General features: G+C 50.3%; 1 protein-coding gene across 18 annotated transcripts in view; it reads right to left on the bottom strand.

Annotated features, from left to right (window-relative positions):
* The window catches only part of Evi5 (ecotropic viral integration site 5), a 317,622-nt gene that overhangs the window by 142,518 nt on the left and 149,375 nt on the right, over positions 1 to 25,729 (bottom strand). For 15 of the 18 annotated variants that reach the window (XM_069315230.1, XM_069315218.1, XM_069315219.1 and 12 more), the window contains one exon: positions 7,892 to 8,254. In XM_069315230.1, coding sequence (XP_069171331.1) covers positions 7,892 to 8,254 — 363 coding nt within the window. Of the gene's footprint in view, positions 1 to 7,891; positions 8,255 to 15,280; positions 15,302 to 15,814; positions 16,014 to 16,055; positions 16,199 to 25,729 lie in introns of those variants that run through there. The other 3 variants (XM_069315235.1, XM_069315234.1, XM_069315229.1) reach the window with 3 other exon arrangements.

Raw genomic sequence — 25,729 nt, 5'->3', positions numbered from 1 at the left:
CCATACAAACATCATGAAAATCACTTCTGCAGAAGACACTGAACAGCTAAACCCGGATATTAAGTCTTTAAGTCTATTTAATTAAATATTAGTAAAATCTTCCATTAGGCAGGAGAAACTAAGACTTGGATAGGAGGGAATTATCAGGGGGAGGCGCCAAGCCATTACAACTATATAGCACTGGGAAGGGGTCAGGATAAGGATGTGGGATGGGACGGGGGGAAGGAATGGTGCCCAACCACTAGGACGGTCGGGGATTGAACGCAGACCTGCATGCAGCGAAACCGTCACTCTACCGTCCAGCCCAAGTGGTTGGAGAAACAGAGTTGAACAGCGAAAAATTCCAAATAATTATAGTAAAAATTAAAAAATTTAAAAGAAAACGGGATACACGACACAATCGGATCTCCTCACAGAAAGAGATTTAGTATCGATGTATTAATACAGCATTCTTTTAACCCGTGTGGCAGCGCGTCTGAGGAACCAGTATACAAGAGTTATACCGGAGGAAATACAGCTGTATTGTGCCCTGCGCGACCACCACAACACTCCCACACTCTTCCTCAACCACAGCAACAAGTAATCAACCAACAAGGGGGAGAGGGTGAGGGAGAGGGTGAGGGAGAGGGTGAGGGTGAGGGGGAGGGTGAGGGTGAGGGGAGAGGTGGAGGGTGAGGGGGAGGGGCGAGTTCCCCCACCACCCCCCGAGGCCACTAGAGTTGATTCACCAGAATTTACCTTTTCCAGAGTGGATCCTGGCGTGTGAGTGGTCACGTGACCTCTGGCACCACCGTGGGCACCTGCCTAGGTAACGGAAGGGGGGAGGAAGGGGGGGAGGAAGGGGAGGGGAGGGGGAGGGGAGGGGGAAGGGAGGGGGAAGGAAGGGGAGGGAGAGGGGTAAAGCAAAGACGACGCCACACCCTGTCCAAACCCCCCCCTCTCTCCTGCCCCCACTACCCCCCCCCCCCCCCTCTCTCCTGCCCCCACTACCCCCCCCTCTCGCATAACGACCCAATTAGATAATATTTGTGTAGGTCACCATACCCCCCTACTCCCCCCCCTCCCCCCAGGTATTATAATTAGCGGCGCTCATCACGCCCCCCCCCCTTTGCTTCCCACTTCCGGTAATTCGGTAAAGGTGTCGTTCCAGTTTACCTCGAAACTTTCCAGGTAAACTCGTGAATGGCGATTCCAGGCACTGTATACCAACGCATCCGTGCTGACGAGTTCCCTCCCACCATACCCGCCTTGTTGTCAGGTCTGGTAAACTCACGGTAAACTGGCGCCTGTACACTAATACCACCTGACCTGGTAGACTATCCTGGTAGACTCGCGTTAGGCTACACACCTGCTGGAGGAGGTAAGACTACCGACTACACACCTGCTGGAGGATGGAAGACTACCGGCTACACACCTGCTGGAGGAGGCAATACTACCAGCTACACACCTGCTGGAGGAGGTAAGACTACCGACTACACACCTGCTGGAGGATGGAAGACTACCGGCTACACACCTGCTGGAGGAGGCAACACTACCGGCTACACACCTGCTGGAGGAGGCAAGACTACCAGCTACACACCTGCTGGAAATCGAGTTCCCACACGATAAAATAATCGATTTACAACCAACTGTTTAAAAAAGATAAAAATAAATTTTGAAGGGAAAGTTTGTATTAGTGAATCAGGAGAGAGAGAGAGAGAAGCCCCTTAGAGCGTTTCCAATGTGTTAAAAAAATCATAATTGAGTACATATAGAGCTTTGCAATTGATAATACATTCTCGTGTTCTTGAAGACATCCTGTTATTGTACCCACAAAGGTTGCCGGTGCTGACCACATGGCCCTGTGTGACTAGCCAATCGTGCAAGATGCAACAATTCAGATAGTTGCATGAAATGACCGTGTAACTGTGAATACATTATGCAAAATGTATCATACAACTAAACATAATTATTTAGTATTCCTTTTACCAGCCTAATAGGTGTTGACCAGTAAACTAGAGTAATAGTGCTGTAGTTTACCCGGAGGTAAATTACAGTACTGCTTGATGGTCATTTAAGATAGTTGCTCTAACCATTGGCAAACATTTAAATGTTTATTAAAAATCACCTCAAATTACCGAACTATAAACAATGGTCTCGCTTCTTGCAGGTCGGCGTTCAATCCCCCGACCATCTAAGTGGTTGGGCTCCATTCCTCTCCCCTTTTTCTATTATAAATCATTATCTTCACCTCTCATCCGAGTGCTATATAGCGGTAATGGCTTAGTGCTTTCTCCTCATGTTTACCTGACCTCCTGACATGCCTCTGGAGAATTTCTGGGTTCCAGGCCGGTCCAGCACACTGCAGAATGAGCCTCACGTCTTGTGTAGAGGTTATTTACAACTATACTAAATGGAAGTTATGTGGTTCAGGCGTTTCAAGTATACTTTTTTTTTGGGGGGGGGGGAGGGGGGAGTAAAGAGGAAGGAGAGGCATAGGTGAAGGGAAGTATAGAAGTGGGAAATACAGTGAGAGGTATGAAAGCAGGCGGGCTGTCCGCCTTGCTAACACCATGTGTGGGTGTTGGGTGTTTCAAGTATACTGCTGCTGCTGCTATGTCCTGATTGTATGTTTCTGTTAGTATGCTGGTCCCTCCCCACCCCCTGCTCCCTCCCCACCCCCTGCTTCCTCCCCCCCCCCTGGTCTTCAAAGCCCCCCCCTGCACCTCCCCCTCCCCTGGTCCCTCCCATTTACTGCTCCAAGGAATCTTCTCTATTCCAGTTCCTAATTACCAATGGCTCTCTTCTCGAACCCAATTACGTTGTATTTTTATGAATAAAGTGGAGGAGCCGCGTATCCGCCCAGCCCTGACGGTGATCCAGGTCGTGGGTACCTGTGTTTCGCCTGTGTTTCAACCGTGTTTCAACCGTGTTTCAACCGTGTTTCACCCGTGTTTCACCCGTGTTTCAACCGTGTTTCAACCGTGTTTCAACCGTGTTTCAACCGTGTTTCAACCGTATTTCAACCGTATTTCAACCGTGTTTCAACCGTGTTTCAACCGTCTTTCACCTGGCCAACAAATGAACAAATCCACAAGGGCCGTGACGTGACAAGGGAACCCCCCCGAACGTAGGTTCGAACCCTCGTCACGGCCCTTGTGGATTTGATCATATGATGCATCACGCTATTGTGATTTCTGTGTGTTGGCCAACAATATTGCACCACTCTCAAACAATAATACAACAATGTATCGACTTTCTCATATATATAATTAGCATCTGAAAGGAATTAGAGAGACCTTCCGATAGTACCGAATCTCTCTCTCCATGTCCTCCACGCGTTAACCCAATCCCCTGGAGACCTCTTCCCCTCGCCCCAAACCCTCTGTTTCCCATCAGAGAGGTACGCTCTAATCTGATTTAGCACCGTCCCTGATAAGAGGGGGACTGGTGGTGGGGGGGGGGGGGAGTACAGTGGCTGCTGGCCTCCACCCCCACAACCTGTACACATGTGCTACAGCGGCCGGCAGGACTCTTAAAAAGATACTTGACTTTTGTTGTTGTTTAAGATTCGCTACTTGAAACAAAAAGTTTCAAGTAGCACGGGCTATGGTGAGCCCGTCTCCGATGCTTGACGTGGCTTGAGGCAATAGAGGATTTACAACCCTATAAGAATCGGTACCAAGAGGACGAGGTTTAGTCCATTTTTTTTGAGACGAAAGCCTCTGTCCCCCTGGCGGTGATAAGAGTAATTAAGACCGTCATTTGCATTATCTCTGTCGCTCGTTACGAGGGGGTGGTTATCATTTTGTTGTTATCTTGAGATGGCTTAGCATCCCCGCGGCCCGGTCCTCGACCAGGCCTCCTTATTGTTACACACACCCCAGGAAGGAGCCCGTAGCAGCTGTCTAACTCCCAGGTACCTACTTACTGCTAGGTGAACAGGTGCATCAGGGGGGGGGGGGAAAGACACTTTGCCCATTTGTTTCCGCCTCCACCGGGGATCGAATTCCGGAACCTGAGGACTACGAATCCAGTGCGCTGTCCACTCAACTGTCAAGCCCGAGGGACGGGGAGAGAAAGGAAGCGAGACAAATGGATGTATGAGGGATAGGGACGGGGGACGGGGGTCGGGGATAGGGACGGGGGACGGGGGTCGGGGATAGGGACGGGGGACGGGGGTCGGGGATAGGGACGGGGGACGGGGGTCGGGGATAGGGACGGGGGTCGGGGATAGGGACGGGGGTCGGGGATAGGGATGGGGGTCGGGGATAGGGACGGGGATAAGCAGGAGGGACGGGGAAGAAGTATGGATGCCATACAGAGATGGCTGCACACTACCACTGACCAGAGCACCGCTCCTGTGCCGCGTAAGTCCACTACGGGCTCACCATAGCCCGTGCTACTTGGAACTTGTTCCGAGTAGCTGAATCTATAACGACAACAGATCAGCAGCGGCTCACAAACATTGACGCTTTCCCACATGTATCTTTATCGGGTTTGATGGGTTGCTTGGGTTCATGCGTCTATATAGGTTGTATTATGTATGGTGTGGCAGCACTAGAGACGGGCCGGTACACACCTGGCAACCCGTGTGTGTGTGTGTGTGTGTGTGTGTGTGTGTGTGTGTGTGTGTGTGTGTGTGTGTGTGTGTGTGTGTGTGTCCTTGTCTACAAGGTCACTTGCGAGTAGAGAAAGCTTCCAATAATTGTAGAGCAGCGATGTCGCTCTCATCATGTACCGACACGCTAAGACTCAACGTGCGCACTCAAAAGTGGGGGGGGGGCGACAGAGGGAGGGGAATAGGGCGAGCGAGACAGAGTGAGAGTGAGAGTGAGAGTGAGAGTGAGAGTGAGAGAGAGAGAGAGAGAGAGAGAGAGAGAGAGAGAGAGAGAGAGAGAGAGAGAGAGAGAGAGTGAGAGTGAGAGAGAGCGCGAGAGTGAGAGAGAGCGCGAGAGTGAGAGAGAGCGCGAGAGAGAGAGAGAGCGCGAGAGTGAGAGAGAGCGCGAGAGTGAGAGAGAGCGCGAGAGTGAGAGAGAGCGCGAGAGTGAGAGAGAGCGCGAGAGTGAGAGAGAGCGCGAGAGAGAGAGAGCGCGAGAGTGAGAGAGCGCGCGAGAGTGAGAGAGCGCGCGAGAGTGAGAGAGCGCGCGAGAGAGAGCGAGAGAGAGAGCTAGAGAGAGAGGGAAGAGAGAGGGAGGTGAGAGGTGTGAGAGACGGCGCAAGTGTGTGTGTATTCACCTAGTTGTGTTTGTGGGGGTTGAGCTTTGCTCTTTCGGCCCGCCTCTCAACAATCAATCAACTGTTTACTAACTACTTTTTTTTTCTCCCCTACACTACACACATCTCCCAGGAAGCAGCCCGTGACAGCTGACTAACTCCCAGGTACCTATTTACTGCTAGGTAACAGGGGCATTCAGGGTGAAAGACACTATGCCCATTTGTTTCTGCCTGGTGCGGGAATCGAAACCGCGCCACAGAATTACGAGTCCCGCGCGCTATCCACCAGGCTACCAGGCCCCCCTGTGTGTGTGTGTGTGTGTGTGTGTGTGTGTGTGTGTGTGTGTGTGTGTGTGTGTGTGTGTGTGTGTGTGTGTGTGTGTGTGTGTGTGTGTGTGTGTAAAAGTCAGGATACGAATATCGACAAGTGTTTAACTAAACACTTCATAAACTAACTAAAAAAAAATACAATAAATTAAAATAAACGCACCAATAACCGTAAATTATCAAGTAAACGGGGAAGTAGGAGAATAATAATAATAATAAGCACAAGACTAATAGGCTATCCCATAAGTAATTCCCACGAGGAGCGGGGGTTTCCCCCCCCCCCCCCCACGGTAGCAATTGGGCAGATGGTGTAGGCAGGAGCACTCCAGGAGGGATGGGGGGGGGTGGATACTCCCCCTCCAGACACACACACTGTGGAGTCCAGACCACCGAGAACGTCTCCAGGGGGCCAGATTCACGAAAGCACATACGCAAGCACTTAAGAACGTGTACATCTTTCCTCAATCTTTGACGGCTTTGGTTACATTTATTAAATAGTTTACAAGCATGAAAACTTGCCATTCAACTGTTGTTATTGTTATAAACAGCCTCCTGGTGCTTCGGAGCTCATTAACTGTTTAATAATTGTAAACAAAGCCGCCAAAGATTGAGAAGATGTACAGGATCGTAAGTGCTTGCGTAAGTGCTTTCGTGAATCTAGCCCCTGGAGGCTGCAGGCGAGATGGGAAGATTTAGGATGATGGGGCCAAGGAAAGGGAACCATCAGGGGAAACCGCCAAGCCATTACGACTATATACCACTGGGAAGGGATCAGGATTTGGGATGGGACGGCGGGAAAGGAATGGTGCCCACCACTTGTGGACGGTCGGGGATTGACCGCCGACCTGGCACGAAGCGAGACCGTCGCTCTACCGTCCACCCCAAGTGGTTGGGATGCTGTGGGCAAGATGATGGATCTTAGTAAGGTTAAAATCCTAACTGTGGTACGGGGGGGGGGGGTGAGAAGAGGGGATGGGTGTTATCTTGAGTTATCTTGAGGAACAATAACATTACCATAACAAGGGCTTGGGGGAGGAGAACAACTCCCAGAACCCCATCAAGGAGGTAAGGTAAGCCAGAAAAACTCATCCTAATGCAATCACAGTGTTTTGTAGGGCAATACAGTGTTCCTTACACAAGGTGACCACTTACCTGCTTTACTATCTTGAGGTTATCTTGAGATGATTTCGGGGCTTTTAGTGTCCCCGCGGCCCGGTCCTCGACCAGGCCTCCACCCCCAGGAAGCAGCCCGTGACAGCTGATTAACACCCAGGTACCTATTTTACTGCTAGGTAACAGGGGCATAGGGTGAAAGAAACTCTGCCCATTGTTTCTCGCCGGTGCCTGGGATCGAACCCAGGACCACAGGATCACAATTCCAGCGTGCTGTCCGCTCGGCCGACCGGCTCCCTTATACAATACAGTGTTCCTTACACAAGGTGACCACTTACCTGCTTTACTAAGACGGATATACAAACCACCTTCACCTGTCTAAGCTGTTCACGGGAGACATCTCCCGTCACGCAGGGTGCAGCCGCACCTCCACAGATCTCCAGTATCAGCTCTTGATACTGGTAATGGCTCAAAAGGGCCACCACTTACGGGCTATTCATGCCCGTGCCACCTTTTGGGTTGCTTCATCTTCATCTTAACACATTCATAAGGGAGACATCTCCCGTCACGCAGGGTGCAGTCGCACCTCCACAGATCTCCAGTATCAGCTCTTGATACTGGTAATGGCTCAAAAGGGCCACCACTTACGGGCTATTCACGCCCGTGCCACCTTCTGGGTGGCTTAATCTTCATCAATCAATCTAAGCTGTTAAACCTGCCACCGGCTGTTAGGAACAAGCACGAGGGCTCATCCGGGAAATAAACATTTGAAAATCGCCATAACAAACTCGTACCAACCTCCACAACCTCCACAAAATAATTAACTAGTAAAAGTTAACCTACAAAAATATTGGCAATAAAAGTATCCGCTTAAAAAAAAAGTTACCAGGGAAAAACAGTTCGGGAAAATAAGGGGAAAAAACCCAAGGGGGGAGGAAAGAACGTTAACTAAATTGAGGGCACAAAGAAGTTTAGGGAGAGAGTCAGGGGAAGGGAAGGGAAGGGAAGGGAAGGGAAGGGAAGGGAAGGGAAGGGAAGGGAACTATCAGGAGAGAGCACCAAGCCATTACGACTATATAGCACTGGGAAGGGGTCAGGATAAAGATTTGGGATAGGACGGGGGTGAAAGGAATGGTGCCCAACCACTTGTGGACGGTCGGGGATTGAACGCCGACCTGCATGAAGCGAGACCGTCGCTCTACCGTCCAGTCCAAGTGGTTAGGGGGAAGAAAGTTTGAAGACGCCAGGAACTGACCTGTTAGCCTCCTCGAGGGCGGCCAGCAGCTTGAGATCGTCGGCGGAGGGGTCGGGCTTGTTGGCATCGTCATTGTTATTGTTTGTCTGCTGCTCAAGGCTCACGTCCGAGTCACTCATGGCGCCGGCGCCACTCGAGGGCGAGGTGCCGGGTGAGGGCGGACCCCCGACACTCGAGGAGGAGCTCTTCCTCGAGGAGCACGAGCTGGAGGTGGAGCTCTTCCTCGAGGAGCAGAAGCTGGAGGCGGAGCTCTTCCTCGAGGCGCAGAAGCTGGAGGCGGAGGATTTGCGGCTACTGGCAAGGCTCCCACTGGCGCTGCTGCTCTCAGATGTTGATCCAGAGATTCCGCTGTCCCCCTCACATCTGTAACAGTCAACACACCTGCCGTCAACACCTTGTAACAGTCAACACACCTGGCGTCAACACCTTGCAACAGTCAACACACCTGGCGTCAACACCTTGTAACAGTCAACACACCTGGCGTCAACACCTTGCAACATTCAATACACCTGGTGTCAACACCTGCAACAGTCAACACACCTGGTGTCAACCCCTTGCAACATTCAACACACCTGGTGTCAACCCCCCTTGCAACACACACACATATACAAGATAAACCTAACCCCCACTAACCCCACAATAAGATAAGCTTCGACACCATTATCGGCGGTGTAAGAACTCCTTAACAGTATGACACTTGTCGTCCCGTCTACGCCACATGTGAGGGTGACAGGGACACACCTGTCGTCCCGTCTACGCCACATGTGAGGGTGACAGGGACACACCTGTCGTCCCGTCTACGCCACATGTGAGGGTGACAGGGACACACCTGTCGTCCGTCTACGCCACATGTGAGGGGGGGGACAGGGACACACCTGTCGTCCCGTCTACGCCACATGTGAGGGGGGACAGGGACACACCTGTCGTCCCGTCTACGCCACATGTGAGGGGGGACAGGGACACACCTGTCGTCCCGTCTACGCCACATGTGAGGGGGGACAGGGACACACCTGTCGTCCCGTCTACGCCACATGTGAGGGTGACAGGGACACACCTGTCGTCCCGTCTACGCCACATGTGAGGGTGACAGGGACACACCTGTCCTCGACACAACCCCCTCACCTTAAGCTGATTTCATTTAGAATTCAGATTAAAAAGGAACAATGTAGATTTTTTGGCTTATATTTTGTTTGAGTTGATGGGTAGAGTGGGAGTTCCGGCTTCCTGCCACCCCCAGCCGGCTCCCTGGCACCCCCAGCCGGCTCCCTGGCACCCCCAGCCGGCTCCCTGGCACCCCCAGCCGGCTCCCTGGCACCCCCAGCCGGCTCCCTGGCACCAGGCAAAACAAACGAGGTACAGAAGCGTCACGTAGCCGCTCACACACCAGCAAACACATACAAATTGGAACAAACACTGGTTTCAAACCCACTAAAAAAAATATCCCATTCAAGAGAGGAAACCACAGCAAAATAAGACCCAAAGGACGAACAACAACACTATCCTCCTCTTCTCCTTCACACACACTCACTCACTCACTCACTCACACACAGACCAAAGAGCCAGAGTTCAACCCCCGCAAACACAACTAGGTGAGTACACACACACACACACACACTCACTCACTCACTCACACACTCACACACTCACACACACACACACACAGACCAAAGAGCCAGAGTTCAACCCCCGCAAACACAACTAGGTGAGTACACACTCACTCACTCACTCACTCACTCACTCACTCACTCACTCACTCACTCACTCACTCACTCACTCACTCACTCACTCACTCACTCACACACACACACACACACACACACACACACACACACACACACACACACACACACACACCAAAGAGCCAGAGTTCAACCCCCACAAACACAACTAGGTGAGTGTACACACACCAGTGAACACTCGGGCGTCAAGCACCCTGCATATACACTCCAAATCATCGATTTAACCAGAGTGCGTCGTTGTTGATGCACTCTACGCCAGCTCCCGATACGGTGTTTCGCCGACACATCACACTTTGTGTCCCCCAGACATCCTCACTCCACCCCCCCCCTACCCCGTCTGTATCTGTCGTGTCTGTGGCCTTCCGGATGAGTGGCAACATCTCTACCCAAAGTACTCTTTTGGTACTTTGGAGCATGAAAGATATTATTATGAAGTTATCTTGAGGTTATCTTGAGATGATTTCGGGGCTTTAGTGTCCCCGCGGCCCGGTCCTCGACCAGGCCTCCACCCCCAGGAAGCAGCCCGTGACAGCTGACTAACACCCAGGTACCTATTTACTGCTAGGTAACAGGGGCATTCAGGGTGAAAGAAACTTTGCCCATTTGTTTCTGCCTCGTGCGGGAATCGAACCCGCGCCACAGAATTACGAGTCCTGCGCGCTATCCACCAGGCTACGAGGCCCCCTCAGAGTGAGGGGGCCCAAGCTCACAGTGAAGAAACAGATTCAAAAGTTTTGGGTATGGTTTCACATTAGGTCTACAGAACCTGTAGAGAGGCTTCATAGACAAGAATGAATTACTTCCATCTTCTTAGCTAGAGAGTACAGCTAAGCCAAGCCAAGCTAAGGGCAGAGGAGCAGCCGAAACAGAACGTAGCTCCCCCGTGGTCGTATCGTGGCCCCCCCCCCTCCCCCAGGGCGGTGGCCCCAGGGCGGTGGCCCCAGGGCGGTGGCCCCAGGGCGGTGGCCCCAGGGCAGTAGCCCCAGGGCAGTAGCCCCAGGGCAGTAGCCCCAGGGCAGTAGCCCCAGGGCAGTAGCCCCAGGGCAGTAGCCCCAGGGCAGTAGCCCCAGGGCAGTAGCCCCAGGGCAGTAGCCCCAGGGCGGTGGCCCAAGACAAGAGCGCCGCCACCGATCAAGGCAGCAGGAACCAGACAGCCCCGTCAGGGAGGCAAATCCCCCCTAGATATCACGTTACTGGGAGCTAATTGTTTAATGGCTAATTAGTGTCGAGGTAGTTAGAACACTGCCGACACGAGGCGCACTTAACGACACGTGGGAACCACGGTGAAGGCGGTCATTACCGCTGATGACACACAACGACGCCACACAGGGGGGGGGAGTGCCACAGAGGGGGGAGTGCCACAGAGGGAGGAGTGCCAGAGGGGGGAGTGCCACACACAGGGGGGACTCAGGGGGGGAGTGCCACACAGGGGGGGAGGTGCCACACCTGCCCGGGCACCCATCCAAGATGGCACCAACAATGTTCCAACACTACACTCCCACGTTGTCAGTGTCAGCCACACACCTGTTATCTTGAGGTTATCTTGAGGTTATCTCGAGATGATTTCGGGGCTTAGCGTCCCCGCGGGTCGGTCCTCGAGCAGGCCTCCCCTTTTGTTACACACTCCCTAGCAGCTGTCTAACTCCCAGGTACCTATTTACTGCTAGGTGAACAGGATCATCAGGGTGTAAAGTCTGCCCCATGTTTCCGCCTCCACCCGGGGATCGAACCCGGAACCTGTGCACCAGTTGAGAAGCGTGACCAAAAACACGAAGCTCGACCATTAACAAACACAGCAGGCGAGTACACAGCTTCACCCACACTCACAACAGCTTCACCCACACTCACAACAGCTTCACCCACACTCACAACAGCTTCACCCACACTCACAACAGCTTCACCCACACTCACAACAGCTTCACCCACACTCACAACAGCTTCACCCACACTCACAACAGCTTCACCCACACTCACAACAGCTTCACCCACACTCACAACAGCTTCACCCACACTCACAACAGCTTCACCCACACTCACAACAGCTTCACCCACACTCACAACAGCTTCACCCACACTCACAACAGCTTCACCCACACTCACAACAGCTTCACCCACACTCACAAGAGTGACCTTTAAAACCGCACTCGACTCAAAATAAAGAAAATAAAGCTCTATACAAGAGTAAAAACTTTGTGGAAATAGGAACAAGAACCTCTGGCAAATCACTATCACTACTTACTAAATCACTAAATCATCACTATCACTACTTACTAAATCACTAAATCACTACCCATAATATCAAAGGAAACACCATCAACACTATCAAGTGACGTCACGCCTCAACCTAACAAGGCAGGCGGCGTCTAACGACCACGAACCACTACAACCCAAGACGACAATTACCAACCCCAAACAAGCCGAGAGAGTATCATTAATTACACAAGGTAGCAAGATTTCCTCCTGGGGTAATTAAGTGTTATTTTATGATCGTTTCTGCCTCCCAAGTTACAGAAAAATGGTCATTAATCCCCCTTCAAACTTTGCTCTGACCTTTGCCCCCCAGACAGCTTAGGTGAGACGTCTTTACAAGTACTTGAAGGCTGTTAACTTTGCTGAAGTTTCAGTCCCGCTCCTGTGCCAGGTAAGTCCACTACGGGCTCACCATAGCCCGTGCTACTTGGAACGTTTTGTTCCTAGTAGCTGAATCTTAAAACAACATTAACTCTGCAGTCTTGAGGTAACCTTGAAGACGTCTTCCCTAGCGTGGGAAGAGGTGTGTACACACACACACACACACACACACCACACACACACACACACACACACACACACACACACACACACACACACACAAAGTAAGAGTGCTGGGAAGACGGGACACCACGAGCGTAGCTCTCATCCTGTAACTACACTTAGGTAATTACTTAGGTAATTACACACACACACACACACACACACACACACAGCTGAAGCTTCAGAGTAATTGTGATCATAATGAGCCCAACACTGACTCAATGCCCCCACATCACATCAATACTAATTCAACCTATAAATTAGGTTCATCTCGGCACGACTTTTAACTGAAACACTCATCAATCCAGGAGGGCAAAACAGAGCTCTGTAACCCAACATTAACACTTGGTTCATCCTTATAGAAAAAAGTAACACTTTTAGTCTGTCTCCTATCCTCTTGTCAAGAGACTGGTAGACTCTCGCCTCCCCTAACATTATTGGAACCATGTTGTTGTTGTAGATTTAGCTACTCAGAACGACGTGTCCATGTAGCACGGGCTATGGTGAGCCCGTAATATTGGAACAATAACCAAGTATATATTATAGCATGGAGAGTAGGCCACACACCAGAATGCGAGGTGTGTGTGTGTCTTCAAATTATAGAAGCCACGTTATTGTGACTCATCGTCTGCATCTATTATCGTACCATCTCCACAGACACATTTTCCACTGCTATTTCACAACACTTCAAATGAACGCTGGTGCATTGTTTCAGACATGGCAACTATCCCCAGCTCTGTTGACCATACCACACACTAGAAGGTGAAGGGACGACGACGTTTCGGTCCGTCCTGGACCATTCTTCAAGTCCTATCTCACAATCGACTTGACAATGGTCCAGGACGGACCGAAATGTCGTCGTCCCTTTACCTTCTAGTGTGTGGTCTGGTCAACATCCTTTAGCCACGTTATTGTGACTCCTCGCCTGCATATCCCCAGCCACTTTGACTGGACGGTAGAGCGACTGTCTCGCCTCATGCAGGTCGGCGTTCAATCCCCCGACCGTCAAAGTGGTTGGGCACCATTCCTTCCTCCCCCCGTGCCATTCCCAAATCCTTATCCTGACCCCTTCCCAGTGCTACAGTCGTAATGGCTTGGCGCTTTCCCTTGATAATTAAAAAATTAGAGCTGGACAATACACTCCCGGAAGGTGGACTGCGGTAGGGACGAAAATGGCGTCTGACAGGTGAGGGGTCTTGTATGACTGGGACGGGTGGAATGGGTTGTGTACTGGAAGGGGTGGCGTGAAAAAGGGGGGATTGGCGGGTTGACACGGTGCGACTGTGGCAGTGGCAGAGATAGTGTGGCACAGAGCCGGATGGTGTATCGGTTTGTATCGTCGGGAGTGCCGGCGCTGACATGAGGACCTGATGAATACATTATACATAAGACAAGGCCGACAAACGCACCAAGAGGACGCACACAGAACCCGTTCTCGCAAATTCGTAAAGTCAATATTGACTTATTAAATTTGCGAGAACGGGTTGCACACAGTGGAGGCGGGCAGACGCATGGACTACATATACTGGAAAAAAACAGTGTTATGGGCTATACACACTTGTGAGTGGGCTCCTATTCACCTGGGCTCAAGGAGACTCGAACCGTAGACCCCCCCCCCCCATGTGTGTGGGAGGCCCAAGCGCTACCGACCGAGCCACCGAGCTATCTTTTTATAAGTGGGTATAAACCTCGCTGTCTGGGGATTACATGTGCTCATTGGTTGTGTTCTTCTTACGTCGTCATCACTCCCATGTATACAGTTATTATGTTAGTGTACTGAAAACTGGGGTCTGGCACTCCTCCCATCCTACCTGGCCCTCAAGTGGCACTGCATCAGTGGTCGGACACCAAGTCGACCTCAAACTATGCTGTCAACTACCTGGACCAAACTCTTCACTCCTATTTCACGCTCGCTGGGAGGAGATAAGGGCAGCATCCTCATCTAGCATCACAACAAGAGTGCAACTCACTCGCTCACCTCACTCTCGACTCGTATATGTTCCTCCTTAATGTTTATCTAAGGAAAATGTAAGTGTTATCCTCTCAGTGCAAGAGTCCCTTCAACTGGAGACTTCATGCCGTAACTGTAATATACTCGTGTGAGTGTGTGTGTGCCTGCTATCGCTATTGTTTAAATGGACAATAAAGAATTAATTTTAATATTAAACTGGCGCACTGTGCATATATATACAAGCACCATCAACACGCAATACAAACACACAAACAACACCCCACACACACACACATTGCAACAGTCAACACAACTACAAGCAATTAGTGAACTGGTGCAGGATATTCTGCCAGTTTAATCATCTACAAGCTTGATGGTTCAGTGATTACAGCAGTAGTGCACTGTCGCTCTCATACTATACCAAGTGCCATATACTGTGCATTTTATCGTGTCAATTTATAGTGCCATGTTAACCAGACCAAACACTAGAAAGTGAAGAGACGACGACGTTTCGGTCCGTCCTGGACCATTCACAAGTCGATAGAGAATGGTCCAGGACGGTACAGAAACATAGTCGTCCCTTCACTTTCTAGTGTGTGGTCTGGTCAACATACTTCAGCCACGTTATTGTGACTCATCGCCTGCTTAAAGTGCCATGATTGTGAGTGCCATGATTGCAAGTGACAACTAAAGTGCCATATTAGATAGTCTAGGAACCCTCTGTAAGTGAGGAAGGCCAGCTGGTGTAGTATTACCTGTCAGAGGACAATGTAGGGGATGAAAGACAGGTGATGAGAGGCATGTGTGTGTGTGTGTGAGAGAGAGAGGCGAGGCTGGGGGGTGACAGATGGTAATGAGGCAGCAGCAGCAGGTGGTGCAGAAGCGAGGTCAGGGTTTAGGACCTACTCCATGTTTCTGTTTTCATCAATCGTGGGGCAGATGGTGTTCCTGAGGAGTATGATCCTGGCACTTGGGCAGGTGGTGGCATCCTTGGCACGCCACGGAGTGTTCGACCCACAGGTGGTGTGGTACCTAGCCTTCACCAGCTGCCTGACATCAACACGCTTCAACCACCTCTATCTCCTCCTCCTCCTCCTCGTCGTCTTCCTCGTCAGGAGCGCCCCTCCCTACACACTGTAGCAGCATGTTCACCGGCCGCGTCTGCACACTCTTGGTTCACTCTCTCTCCCGAGTGCCTCCACCCCCCCACACCAGGCCAGAAATCAGCTGACTGCCTGCTTCACGCTCCCGTAGCATCACCAGCCGCTCCGGAGCATGTGCACCAGGAGCGTGTGCACCAGGAACGTGTGCACCAGCTGTTGAGTGCATGTGTGCGCACTACTGCACTCTTCCAGGACAGCCACACATGGAGACGAGGGGTGAGATCAACACAGTCACAACACCAGTAACCCCCACACACAACACCCACACAACACCTACCGGGCTCCTCACTGGCCAGTCATCTCTGGCACCCCTGCACGCCTTCCACACAACAGGGCCAAGTCCTCGACCACTTTTGGGGCCAAATCTGTTTCATGAAGGGCGCTCCAGTGGGGCCGAGGAGCTACGAGACCTAGGCGTCCCCCACTGTGAAATAATAACGAGACACTGCTGCCTGTGTGAGCCAGCGCCGCTAGCTCATCTCACACCATCACTAAACAAGGAAACTCCGCATGGAAACCTGTGTGTGTTGTGTGAAGGGTGAGGCTGGCCTCGACACACAGCCTACCACCGGGCCATCTCCACCACCAGACGAGCCTGGAGGCCGCGTTTTAGAGAGAAAGGGGAGCTGGATTCCAGGCGGCGGCTGTCACTTGCTCAGGCTTCCAGGAGTGACTGTTTGGTCGGGGTGTTGTCCTGGCCGTGGAGGGAGAGAGAGAGAGCCCATGTTTCTTTCACCGCCTCCACTAGGCCAAGCTAGGCCACCTTCCCCACCTCCGTCTACCCATTTTACCCCCACTAACCTCCCATTCACCCCCTCTACCCGTCTCACCAGTGCCCGTCTCAATCAAAAAGGTATTAATAGGAAAAAAGAAAATGCTCATCAACGAGAGTGCCAGACTTCGTACCTCCGGCACCGTGGCACTGGAGAGCGTGTTCCAGTGAGGGCAAGACCAGATATCAACCATCTTCCAGACCAGGCCGACAGCCACCTCTGGTGTCAACACCCTCCTCCCCTGGCCCCCACAACCCTTCCCGCCCTCTTCACGTTCTTATCAGATACACTCAAGAGCCGCAATAATAAACCCGAGTCATTACACCAGAGGGAAGCGAGCTCGTACACCGCTGTGTGTTATCGTGGCTCAGGCAGCCCCGGCGCATCCTCTGTGGCGGGCGGGAGACGGTCGATGACGGCCGCGTTCCGACACCCCCTCCCCCCCCCCAAACACACGCACGAAAGCGCGCACGCACACACACACATGCGTACGCACGCACTCAACACGCACGCACGCGCAAACAACGGGCCTAGCCCCGGCTTTAGCCGCCTCAAAAACTGCGCTGACGACGCTAAACCACCACCACACCAAGACACCCGTCCATCAACACGCCCGTGCATCGCCAAGGAAATATATTACATGGCCTCTCGTCGCCCAACACCGGCCTGTGGCAGGAGAACGGCGAGGCGCGGAGGCTGAGGCAAGGAGCGGAGGCTGAGGCGAGGCGCTGATCCACACCTCACAAAGAGGCGAGCGACGCCTCAGCCACAGAGAAAAACTGACGACACACGAAGAATATTAATACAATTACAGAAATACACGTCAGTTACAAAATAGGTAAAGTAGTTGAGGTTAAAGACCAGCCACGTGACGGGCACGTAGACCTATATCCATTCTTCCCCATCAGAGGACCGCAGGTTAAGGACCTTCCAACGTCCGCTTGCATTAGCCAAATTGCTACGAGTAAGAGCCGGGAGTGAGCTTCAGGCCGTGTAAATACTGCTCCAGCGACTCCCAAGGTCGCCAACACCCGACTGGCGGTGATTGAGCCCGCGGGAGAGATGGTTAGTAGCCCGTCGTGAGGCTACACCCGCAACCCCAGGCGACAAGGACTACCACCACATTCATTTCCACCCTCCAGATAGTTCCTAATACTCTCTGCCTCGCCACAGGCCAGGTGGGTGGGTGGGCGGACCCGCGCCTCGCCACAGACCAGGTGGGTGGGCGGACCCGCGCCTCGCCACAGACCAGGTGGGTGGGCGGGCCCGCGCCTCGCCACAGACCAGGTGGGTGGGCGGGCCCGCGCCTCGCCACAGACCAGGTGGGTGGGCGGGCCCGCGCCTCGCCACAGACCAGGTGGGTGGGCGGGCCCGCGCCTCGCCACAGACCAGGTGGGTGGGCGGGCCCGCGCCTCGCCACAGACCAGGTGGGTGGGCGGGCCCGCGCCTCGCCACAGGTAAGGCCCCCGGCACAATATTACGCTAGCCACCATTCCCTTTACTACCGTCATTATTTACCCAGGTTCCATTTCCACTGCCACTATAACAGTCTTCTCCCTCTCCTCTCCTCTCTCTCGCCCCCTTCCTCGCCTCCCCTTCCCTCCCCGTTCCTATCCATAACCTCAGGAAGACATCCCGTCATCTTACCCCCCTCCCCCCCTCCATTCAACACCATATTTTTCCTCGTGTTTACCCGCCACTTGGTGCATCCATTAAGATATAACCCCCCACGTCCTTATCGGACCATACATCATACTGCTGCTCTCCGAGTATGTCAGCCCCGAGGGAGGGAGGGAGGAGCGCCGGTGGTGACTGACCAGTGCCGCCACAACCTTCACCACGCACACATGTCGTCCCTTCACGGCCCCATCACCATCACCCACATGTTCATTAACCTAAAAAATGCACAAATTATGTTTTAAAAGGTCTCTTAGGTACCATTCACCACTCCTCCTCCTCCTCCCTCATTCCCCTCTACCCAGCTAGCTCTCTAGCTCTCTCTCTAGCTCTCTCTCTCTCTCTCCTTCACCTAAAATATTATTACAGCACCAGCCCAGTACACCAGTCATAATTTAAAGAAATTTATTGCAGGCGTCCAATGGTCTTGAAGACGTGCTCCACCACCAGGAGGGCCTCCGGGGGAGTGTGTGCATTACGTCCCCAAGACTCGGCTTCGTCTCCAGGCTCCACCTATGGCCTTGTTTTAGGCTTCTGTCCTCCAGCAGTAGCTTTGTGTAAGTATTTACCCAGGCCACAAATTTAAATTTTTAATTTTGCCCCGAGGGGCGAGTTTATTGGGCAGCGCCACTCATCTTGTGAGTGGACACACCGCCATAGCAGCATGTACAACACTCCAATAAGCCACAATTGTCTCCTCTGGTTCTTCTCGCCTTAGGTATTCCTCAGAGGTTACTTATGGTAACAGTCGTCTTGAGTTTCTCTGGAATCTTTTATACTACTTTTTTTCTGTTTCATAACGCGTGGGTTCCATTCCGGTGCTGCATAATCCAGTACTGGTCTTACATGGGTTGTGTACAGAGTTCTGAAGAATTCCTTTAGATACCTTCAATATTTTTTTTTTTTTACTTTCAGTAATTCAGCACCGACTGCAAGCAGACGCGTCCAACAGCCTGGTTGACCAGTCCAATAACGAAGAGGCCTGGTCGAGGACCGGGCCGCGGGGGCGCTAAGCCCAGAAATCATCTCAAGGTAATCAAGGTAGGATAGTTCTGCACAAGACGTAATCCTGTAGAAGAGCGCGTCTGGTGTGAGGTTCATACTGAACCTCTTCACAGGGCTCTAGCTGTCTCCATATCTGTCTGTTCTGCTCTCCTGGCCGCCCTCGTACCCCCCATGTCTATAACCTTACTTTTGCTAGAGTTAAACTCCAGTAGCCATTTGTCGACCCGCTGCCCTGTAGCTTGTGCATGTAATCCTTCAGCACACTGGTGCAACTCCTCTTTTGTGAGCCCATCAGCTTGGCATAAAACACACACACACACACACACACACACACACACACACACACACACACACACACACACACACACACACACACAATGCATTAGGAAGTGATGTGGTGGAGGCTGACTCCATACAGCGTTTCAAGCGTAGATACGATAGAGCCCAATAGGCTCAGGAATCTGTACACCAGTTGATTGACGGTTGAGAGGCGGGACCAAAGAGCCAAAGATCAACCCCCGCAAACACAACTAGGTGAGTACAACTAGGTTCCTACACACACACACACACACACACACACACACACACACACACACACACAATATAATTATAACACAAAAAGTTAGAATAAGAACATCACCGAGCAGATTAAAACCGTAAGAACAAAATGAAAGCAAGCCAAACGAGCAGTTTCATCAGGGAGCAAGAGTGGCACGTATTGGAAACCTGTCAAAGTAACACAAAAAAAAACTCGACAGAAAGGGGAAATCATTTATTGACAGTCGCCCACCAGGAGAAATTGAAACTTTCTTTCAACGAGTCCACTGCAGTGTGATGAGGCCGACAACAGCTGTTGCAAAGAATCGCAATTCATTACAGTGTGCGAGGAGAAATGTTGCAAAAAGATTTGTATTTGCTAAAGGTCTCCGCCGGCAATTCCCCGAAGACTTCAAGCAATTTTTCCAAGACAATTCCGCCAATTTATCTAACAAGGGGCTTCCACCTACCTTCTGCAAGAGGCTTGCAACAATAAGCAAAAGGTTCCACGGTCACAAGTCCTCCTAAGAGTTGACAACAACACTGCTACAACGACAATAAGATCTCCTCGAATTGAAGACTCATATGCAACCCAAATCCACTCTGAGGATCGACTGTAAGATACACGGTGGTATTACTCTTCACATCCAAGAGTTAAGACTATAGACGGGTCTTGATGGAACACATTTACATCACTATCGTCCTAGAGCCGGTTTTACCTTATTATAAGATGATGATGATGAAGATTAAGCCACCCAAAAGGTGGCATGGGCATGAATAGCCCATAAGTGGTGGCCCTTTTGAGCCATTTCCATTATCAATAGATGATACTGGAGATCTGTGGAGGTGCGACTGCACCCTGCGTGACGGGAGATGTCTCCCGTGTTATTATAAGACAATAACATTGGCCTTTATGGCTCCTCCCTCCTCTACCCCCGCCCTACCTCCCCAAGGTGAGAGGCTCTCTAAGACCTCCTTCCCTCACTCCTCACTGTTGTGAAGTGAGGCGACTCTCTCACCTAACATACACTACGCTGAAAGTGAAGTCACGCTCATAAATGCTCCAGCAATGGCCTTGTTTTAACAACTATTCTGGCCCTCGAAGTCTCGGTCGAATCTGACCCCCGAGGCTTCAGGATTAGATTCGACCCTGTGTTTATACTTTTCTATCTTGAACGTGATTAGCCTATTGAACACAAGGGCGCCCCCGTCCCTCCCCCAGCTGACAGGCCAAGGCGGCGGCCGCTCCATGCCAGAGCATTCAGCAGGCAAAGGAAAAAAAGGAGCCTGACAAATTATATCTACAAGAACCGCGACCACAGAAATTGTCAACAAATTGCGTTACTTTTCATCAACTTTGTCCGGTACAGTGTCGATCTGGTTTCTAACGAGGTCGGCGTTCAATTCCTGATGAGCTAAGTGTTCATTGTTCCTCGACTCGGTCCTCATATCTCTCCATATCTCAGCTCCTGGTCCTCACATCCTTTCCAGGTACTCTAATCCTAGTGTCCTAAGTGTTGTAGTCTGATAATGGCTTACCTTCCTCACTATCTCAAGGTGATGGTGCTGCAACACTAGCCCCATGTGTGTTGCAGCCCCATGTGTGTGTTGCGGCCCCATGTGTGTGTTGCAGCCCCATGTGTGTGTTGCAGCCCCATGTGTGTGTTGCAGCCCCATGTGTGCGTTGCAGCCCCATGTGTGCGTTGCAGTCCCATGTGTGCGTGCGTCACTGATGATCATTCAGACTGTCAGTGCACGCCCCCCGCACTACAAAAATAACAGAACCCCACTTCACAACTCAGAAGTAGTCAACACCAAGCCACTTCACAACTCAGAAGTAGTCAACACCAAGCCACTTCACAACTCAGAAGTAGTCAACACCAAGCCACTTCACAACTCAGAAGTAGTCAACACCAAGCCACTTCACAACTCAGAAGTAGTCAACACCAAGCCACTTCACAACTCAGAAGTAGTCAACACCAAGCCACTTCACAACTCAGAAGTAGTCAACACCAAGCCACTTCACAACTCAGAAGTAGTCAACACCAAGCCACTTCACAACTCAGAAGTAGTCAACACCAAGCCACTTCACAACTCAGAAGTAGTCAACACCAAGCCACTTCACAACTCAGAAGTAGTCAACACCAAGCCACTTCACAACTCAGAAGTAGTCAACACCAAGCCACTTCACAACTCAGAAGTAGTCAACACCAAGCCACTTCACAATAGCTCCACCACACACGTTTTGATCCCACCAATTAACAAAATCCTTCACCAAATAACAAATGAATTAACCGGATCTGACAAGGGCGCAAACTGACAGCCACTCGACCCCTCGACCATACACCCACTGACACAATCCATTGATTGATTGATTGATGAAGATTAAGCCACCCAGGAGGTGGCACGGGCATGAATAGCCCCGACACCATCAATCCTCTACACATTAAAATACACCCGGGTTCCAGAGAGTAAACATCCGAGTGCAACGAGGGAGGTTTGAATACCCAGCGCATGGATTCGAACCCACATCACGGCTCCTGTGCAAGGAAGATAACAATTGCACAGGATAACACCATCACTGGGTTATATCTATATATATCCAAACATCGAACATCCATTAGCAAATTAGCGGGTTTAACTTGGCACTATTGTTTGAACTCTCAATTTAAATAGTTTTAAATTGGCAAAAAATTATTCTATTGGCGTATTATTTATATATATATTATATATATATATATATATATATATATATATATATTGTGACGGTAACGCGTTGGTGTTCGGCTGTTTAAGGCTAGGGGTATGGCCTCGTCACATAGTTATAAAAAAAATAGAAAAACTGGAACTTCGTCTGTGGTAAGGTAAGGAGAAGACACACAAAACACAAGTAAACTTTAACAATGAAATTTTAATTACGTTAAATAAATCAAAACATGAAAATAATGCACAAACAAATTCTTATAATAAAATCAATGAATCAAAAGAATAAGAATACTTAAATGACAAAATGAAAAGTTACGTTAAGGCAAAATAACAAGAAGTGCAATACAACAGTAAGTGGGAGGTGCTGGAATATTGGCTTAAAGCCACCACCTCTCTCAGTACACTCTAGAGTCTAGCTGGGAGGTGTGCTGGCTACGAAAGCACGGAACATTCTGAAGACTGATGTTGGGGCGACCCCAGACATCGGGTAGCATTGGGGGCGAGTGCAGGTGCAGCCAGACCGGCGACCAATCAGCGGAGCCGTAGCGATCAACGGGTAGTTTGGTGATTTGGGTCCGAACAGGTGGCGGGCTGCATACGTTTCTGCTCACCCTTGCAAGCCTTGCTGGTGCTGGTGTTGTTGTCGTTGTTGGACATTTCTTCCATAGTCTTTTATATAGTTGTGAAGACGTAATTATGAAGAGAAGAGCAGGCTCAATCTCTTGAAGGAGTTTATCGTCACAATATATATATATAATGTCGTACCTAGTAGCCAGAACGCACTTCTATGCCTACTATTCAAGGCCCGATTTGCCTAATAAGCCAAGTTTTCATGAATTAATTGTTTTTCGACTACCTAACCTACCTAACCTAACCTAACCTAACGTTTTCGGCTACCTAACCTACCCGATAAAGATAGGTTAGGTTAGGTAGGGTTGGTTAGGTTCGGTCATATATCTACATTAATTTTAACTCCAATAAAAAAAATTGACGTCATACGTAATGAAATGGGTAGCTTTATAATTTCATAAGAAAAAAAATTAGAGAAAATATACTAATTCATGAAAACTTGGCTTATTAGGCAAATCGGGCCTTGAATAGTAGGCATAGAAGTACGTTCTGGCTATTAGGTACGACATTATATTATATATATATATATATATATATATATATATATATATATATATATATATATATATATATATCACTTAATATGGTCCTCTCTGTACGACAGATTACGGGACGGAGGTTGAATATAGTGCAGCCTTAATATATTAGTCCAGTCTCTTAATTAATAACTGGGTGGTTGGTTTTATCTCTTAATTGCTTGTTTTGGTGTTCATTGTCACGTTCTATCGTTATCATTAGGAAGATAACAATAAACCTAGAGACAACAGTAACGGACAACATTGTACATGTTGTACACTGTACACCATGTACAACTCTAGGAGCAACTTAGGCCACGACGCTCGTCTGGGGAGACGTACAACGCTGTCACCCAACTGTCAGGATACCATGGTGGGTTATCTTGAGATGATTTCGGAGCTTTAGTGTCCCCGCGGCCCGGTCCTCGACCAGGCCTCCACCCCCAGGAAGCAGTCCGTGACAGCTGACTAACACCCAGGTACCTATTTTACTGCTAGGTAACAGGGGCATTCAGGGTGAAAGAAACTTTGCCCATCTGTTTCTGCCTCGTGCGGGAATCGAACCCGCGCCACAGAATTACGAGTCCTGCGCGCTATCCACCAGGCTACGAGACCCCTAGGTGACAGTGTGATTGGTTTTGATTGTTTATTGTGCACCCCATACTCATCCTGTGAGCGGTAGCGCAAAAAGCATTACAGAGGGGCACAATAGCAGTGTGGTACTGTTGCTTCCATAGCTCGAACCAGCAGCACCCGGCGTGTTTCTAGGCTCTCGGGGACAACAGAACCGCCAGTGAAGCCTTCGAGGGGGGGCGGGGGGGGTCTCCAGGGGGAAGGCTTTAATAAAGCCCTCGAGGGGAACCTCCAGAGAGAGAGCCCCTGGGGGGACTTAAATACAAATAAATCTAATCGAATCTCATCCCGCCAAACACACACCGAAACTACGACGTTGGTACAACGTTCGAACAAGTTTGAACACCTAACCAGTTATAACAACCAATATAGCAAGTTGTAACAACGTTCTCATACGTCATAGACACGTTAAGCCAAGATGTAACAACTTCATTACAAGTTGTAACAAGCGGAAAATAGACACAGTTTCGGTTTGTGTTTCCAGGGATGATTCTAACCAACTTCAGACCGGAAAGGCACGGGTGACCTGCATCTTCGCGGACTGGCAGAAGGCATTAGATGCAGTTGTAAATACAAAGTACACGACACGAACCAAGAGAGAAGAGGAAGAACCAATACAGGGTATATACCAAGGTGTCCACCAGGGGCCAGATTCACGAAAGCACTTACGCAAACACTTACGAACCTGTACATCTTTTCTCAATCTTTGGCGGCTTTGTTTTCAATTATTAAACAGTTAATGAGCTCCGAAGCACCAGGAGGCTGTTTATAACAATAACAACAGTTGAATGGGAAGTTTTCATGCTTGTAAACTGTTTAATAAATGTAACCAAAGCCGTCAAAGATTGAGGAAAGATGTACACGTTCGTAAGTGCTTGCGTAAGTGCGTTCGTGAATCTGGCCCCAGGAGGGCATCTTGGTACCCTTTCTTGGGTACCAAGGTGGAGGGGGACGTCTTGGGTCATCATGGGGGGAGACATACCCAGAAGTACCCAGGCGTCACCAGCTGGGTATCGCAGGGAGGGTACTGGGTCTCCTCTTATGAAAAGAAGACTTCCTGATTGCTCGACTAATCAGCCTTCCAACATCGTAATAATAAAGGTTACTGGTGCCTTGTAAATAACAAACTTGTCAAACCTTTAGATTAGACTTATAATCTCGTGCTTGACTTTAAGTTAAAGCACTTAAAGTTAAGTGCTTTAACACTTATTAGCATTAAAGTCAAATAGGATAGAAAAGGCTCTGTTGCCCCATGACCTGAAGGGATATCTGGAAGAAAATGAAAAACATTTTAGTCTGTCTTCTATCCTTTAGCCAGAACGAGAAGCTTCACAAATCACACTAAACTGTCCTCCAGGTCCTCTAAGAAAACAATCTTTACTTCCAACGGAGAAGTGATGTTCTGTGAGGGGGGAAAGAGGCGGCCACTTGAGCACCTTGCATGGAGCACCTGGGAATATTGAGCACCTTGCATGGAGCACCTGGGAATATTGAGCACCTTGCATGAGCCCCCTTGCAAGGTGAGCCAGTAACTGGACGCTGCCTAACTGGGGTTCGAGGGTATACTAACCAGGAGAGCCGAGCCCGGCGGGTCTCGTCCTCCACCCTCCAACTAGGACGACTGGAGGTGGAGGGTTGGCTGGGAGGGAAGGAGGGAGGGAGGCAGACAGAGAAAGAAAGAAAAAGAGGGAAAAAGAGAGGAAGAGAGAGAAAGAG

Source organism: Procambarus clarkii, chromosome 81 (genome assembly GCF_040958095.1).
Source record: "Procambarus clarkii isolate CNS0578487 chromosome 81, FALCON_Pclarkii_2.0, whole genome shotgun sequence".
NCBI lineage: Eukaryota > Metazoa > Arthropoda > Malacostraca > Decapoda > Cambaridae > Procambarus > Procambarus clarkii.
The sequence above is the reverse complement of the archived record's forward strand: the minus strand, read 5'-3'. Positions and strand labels throughout refer to the sequence as shown.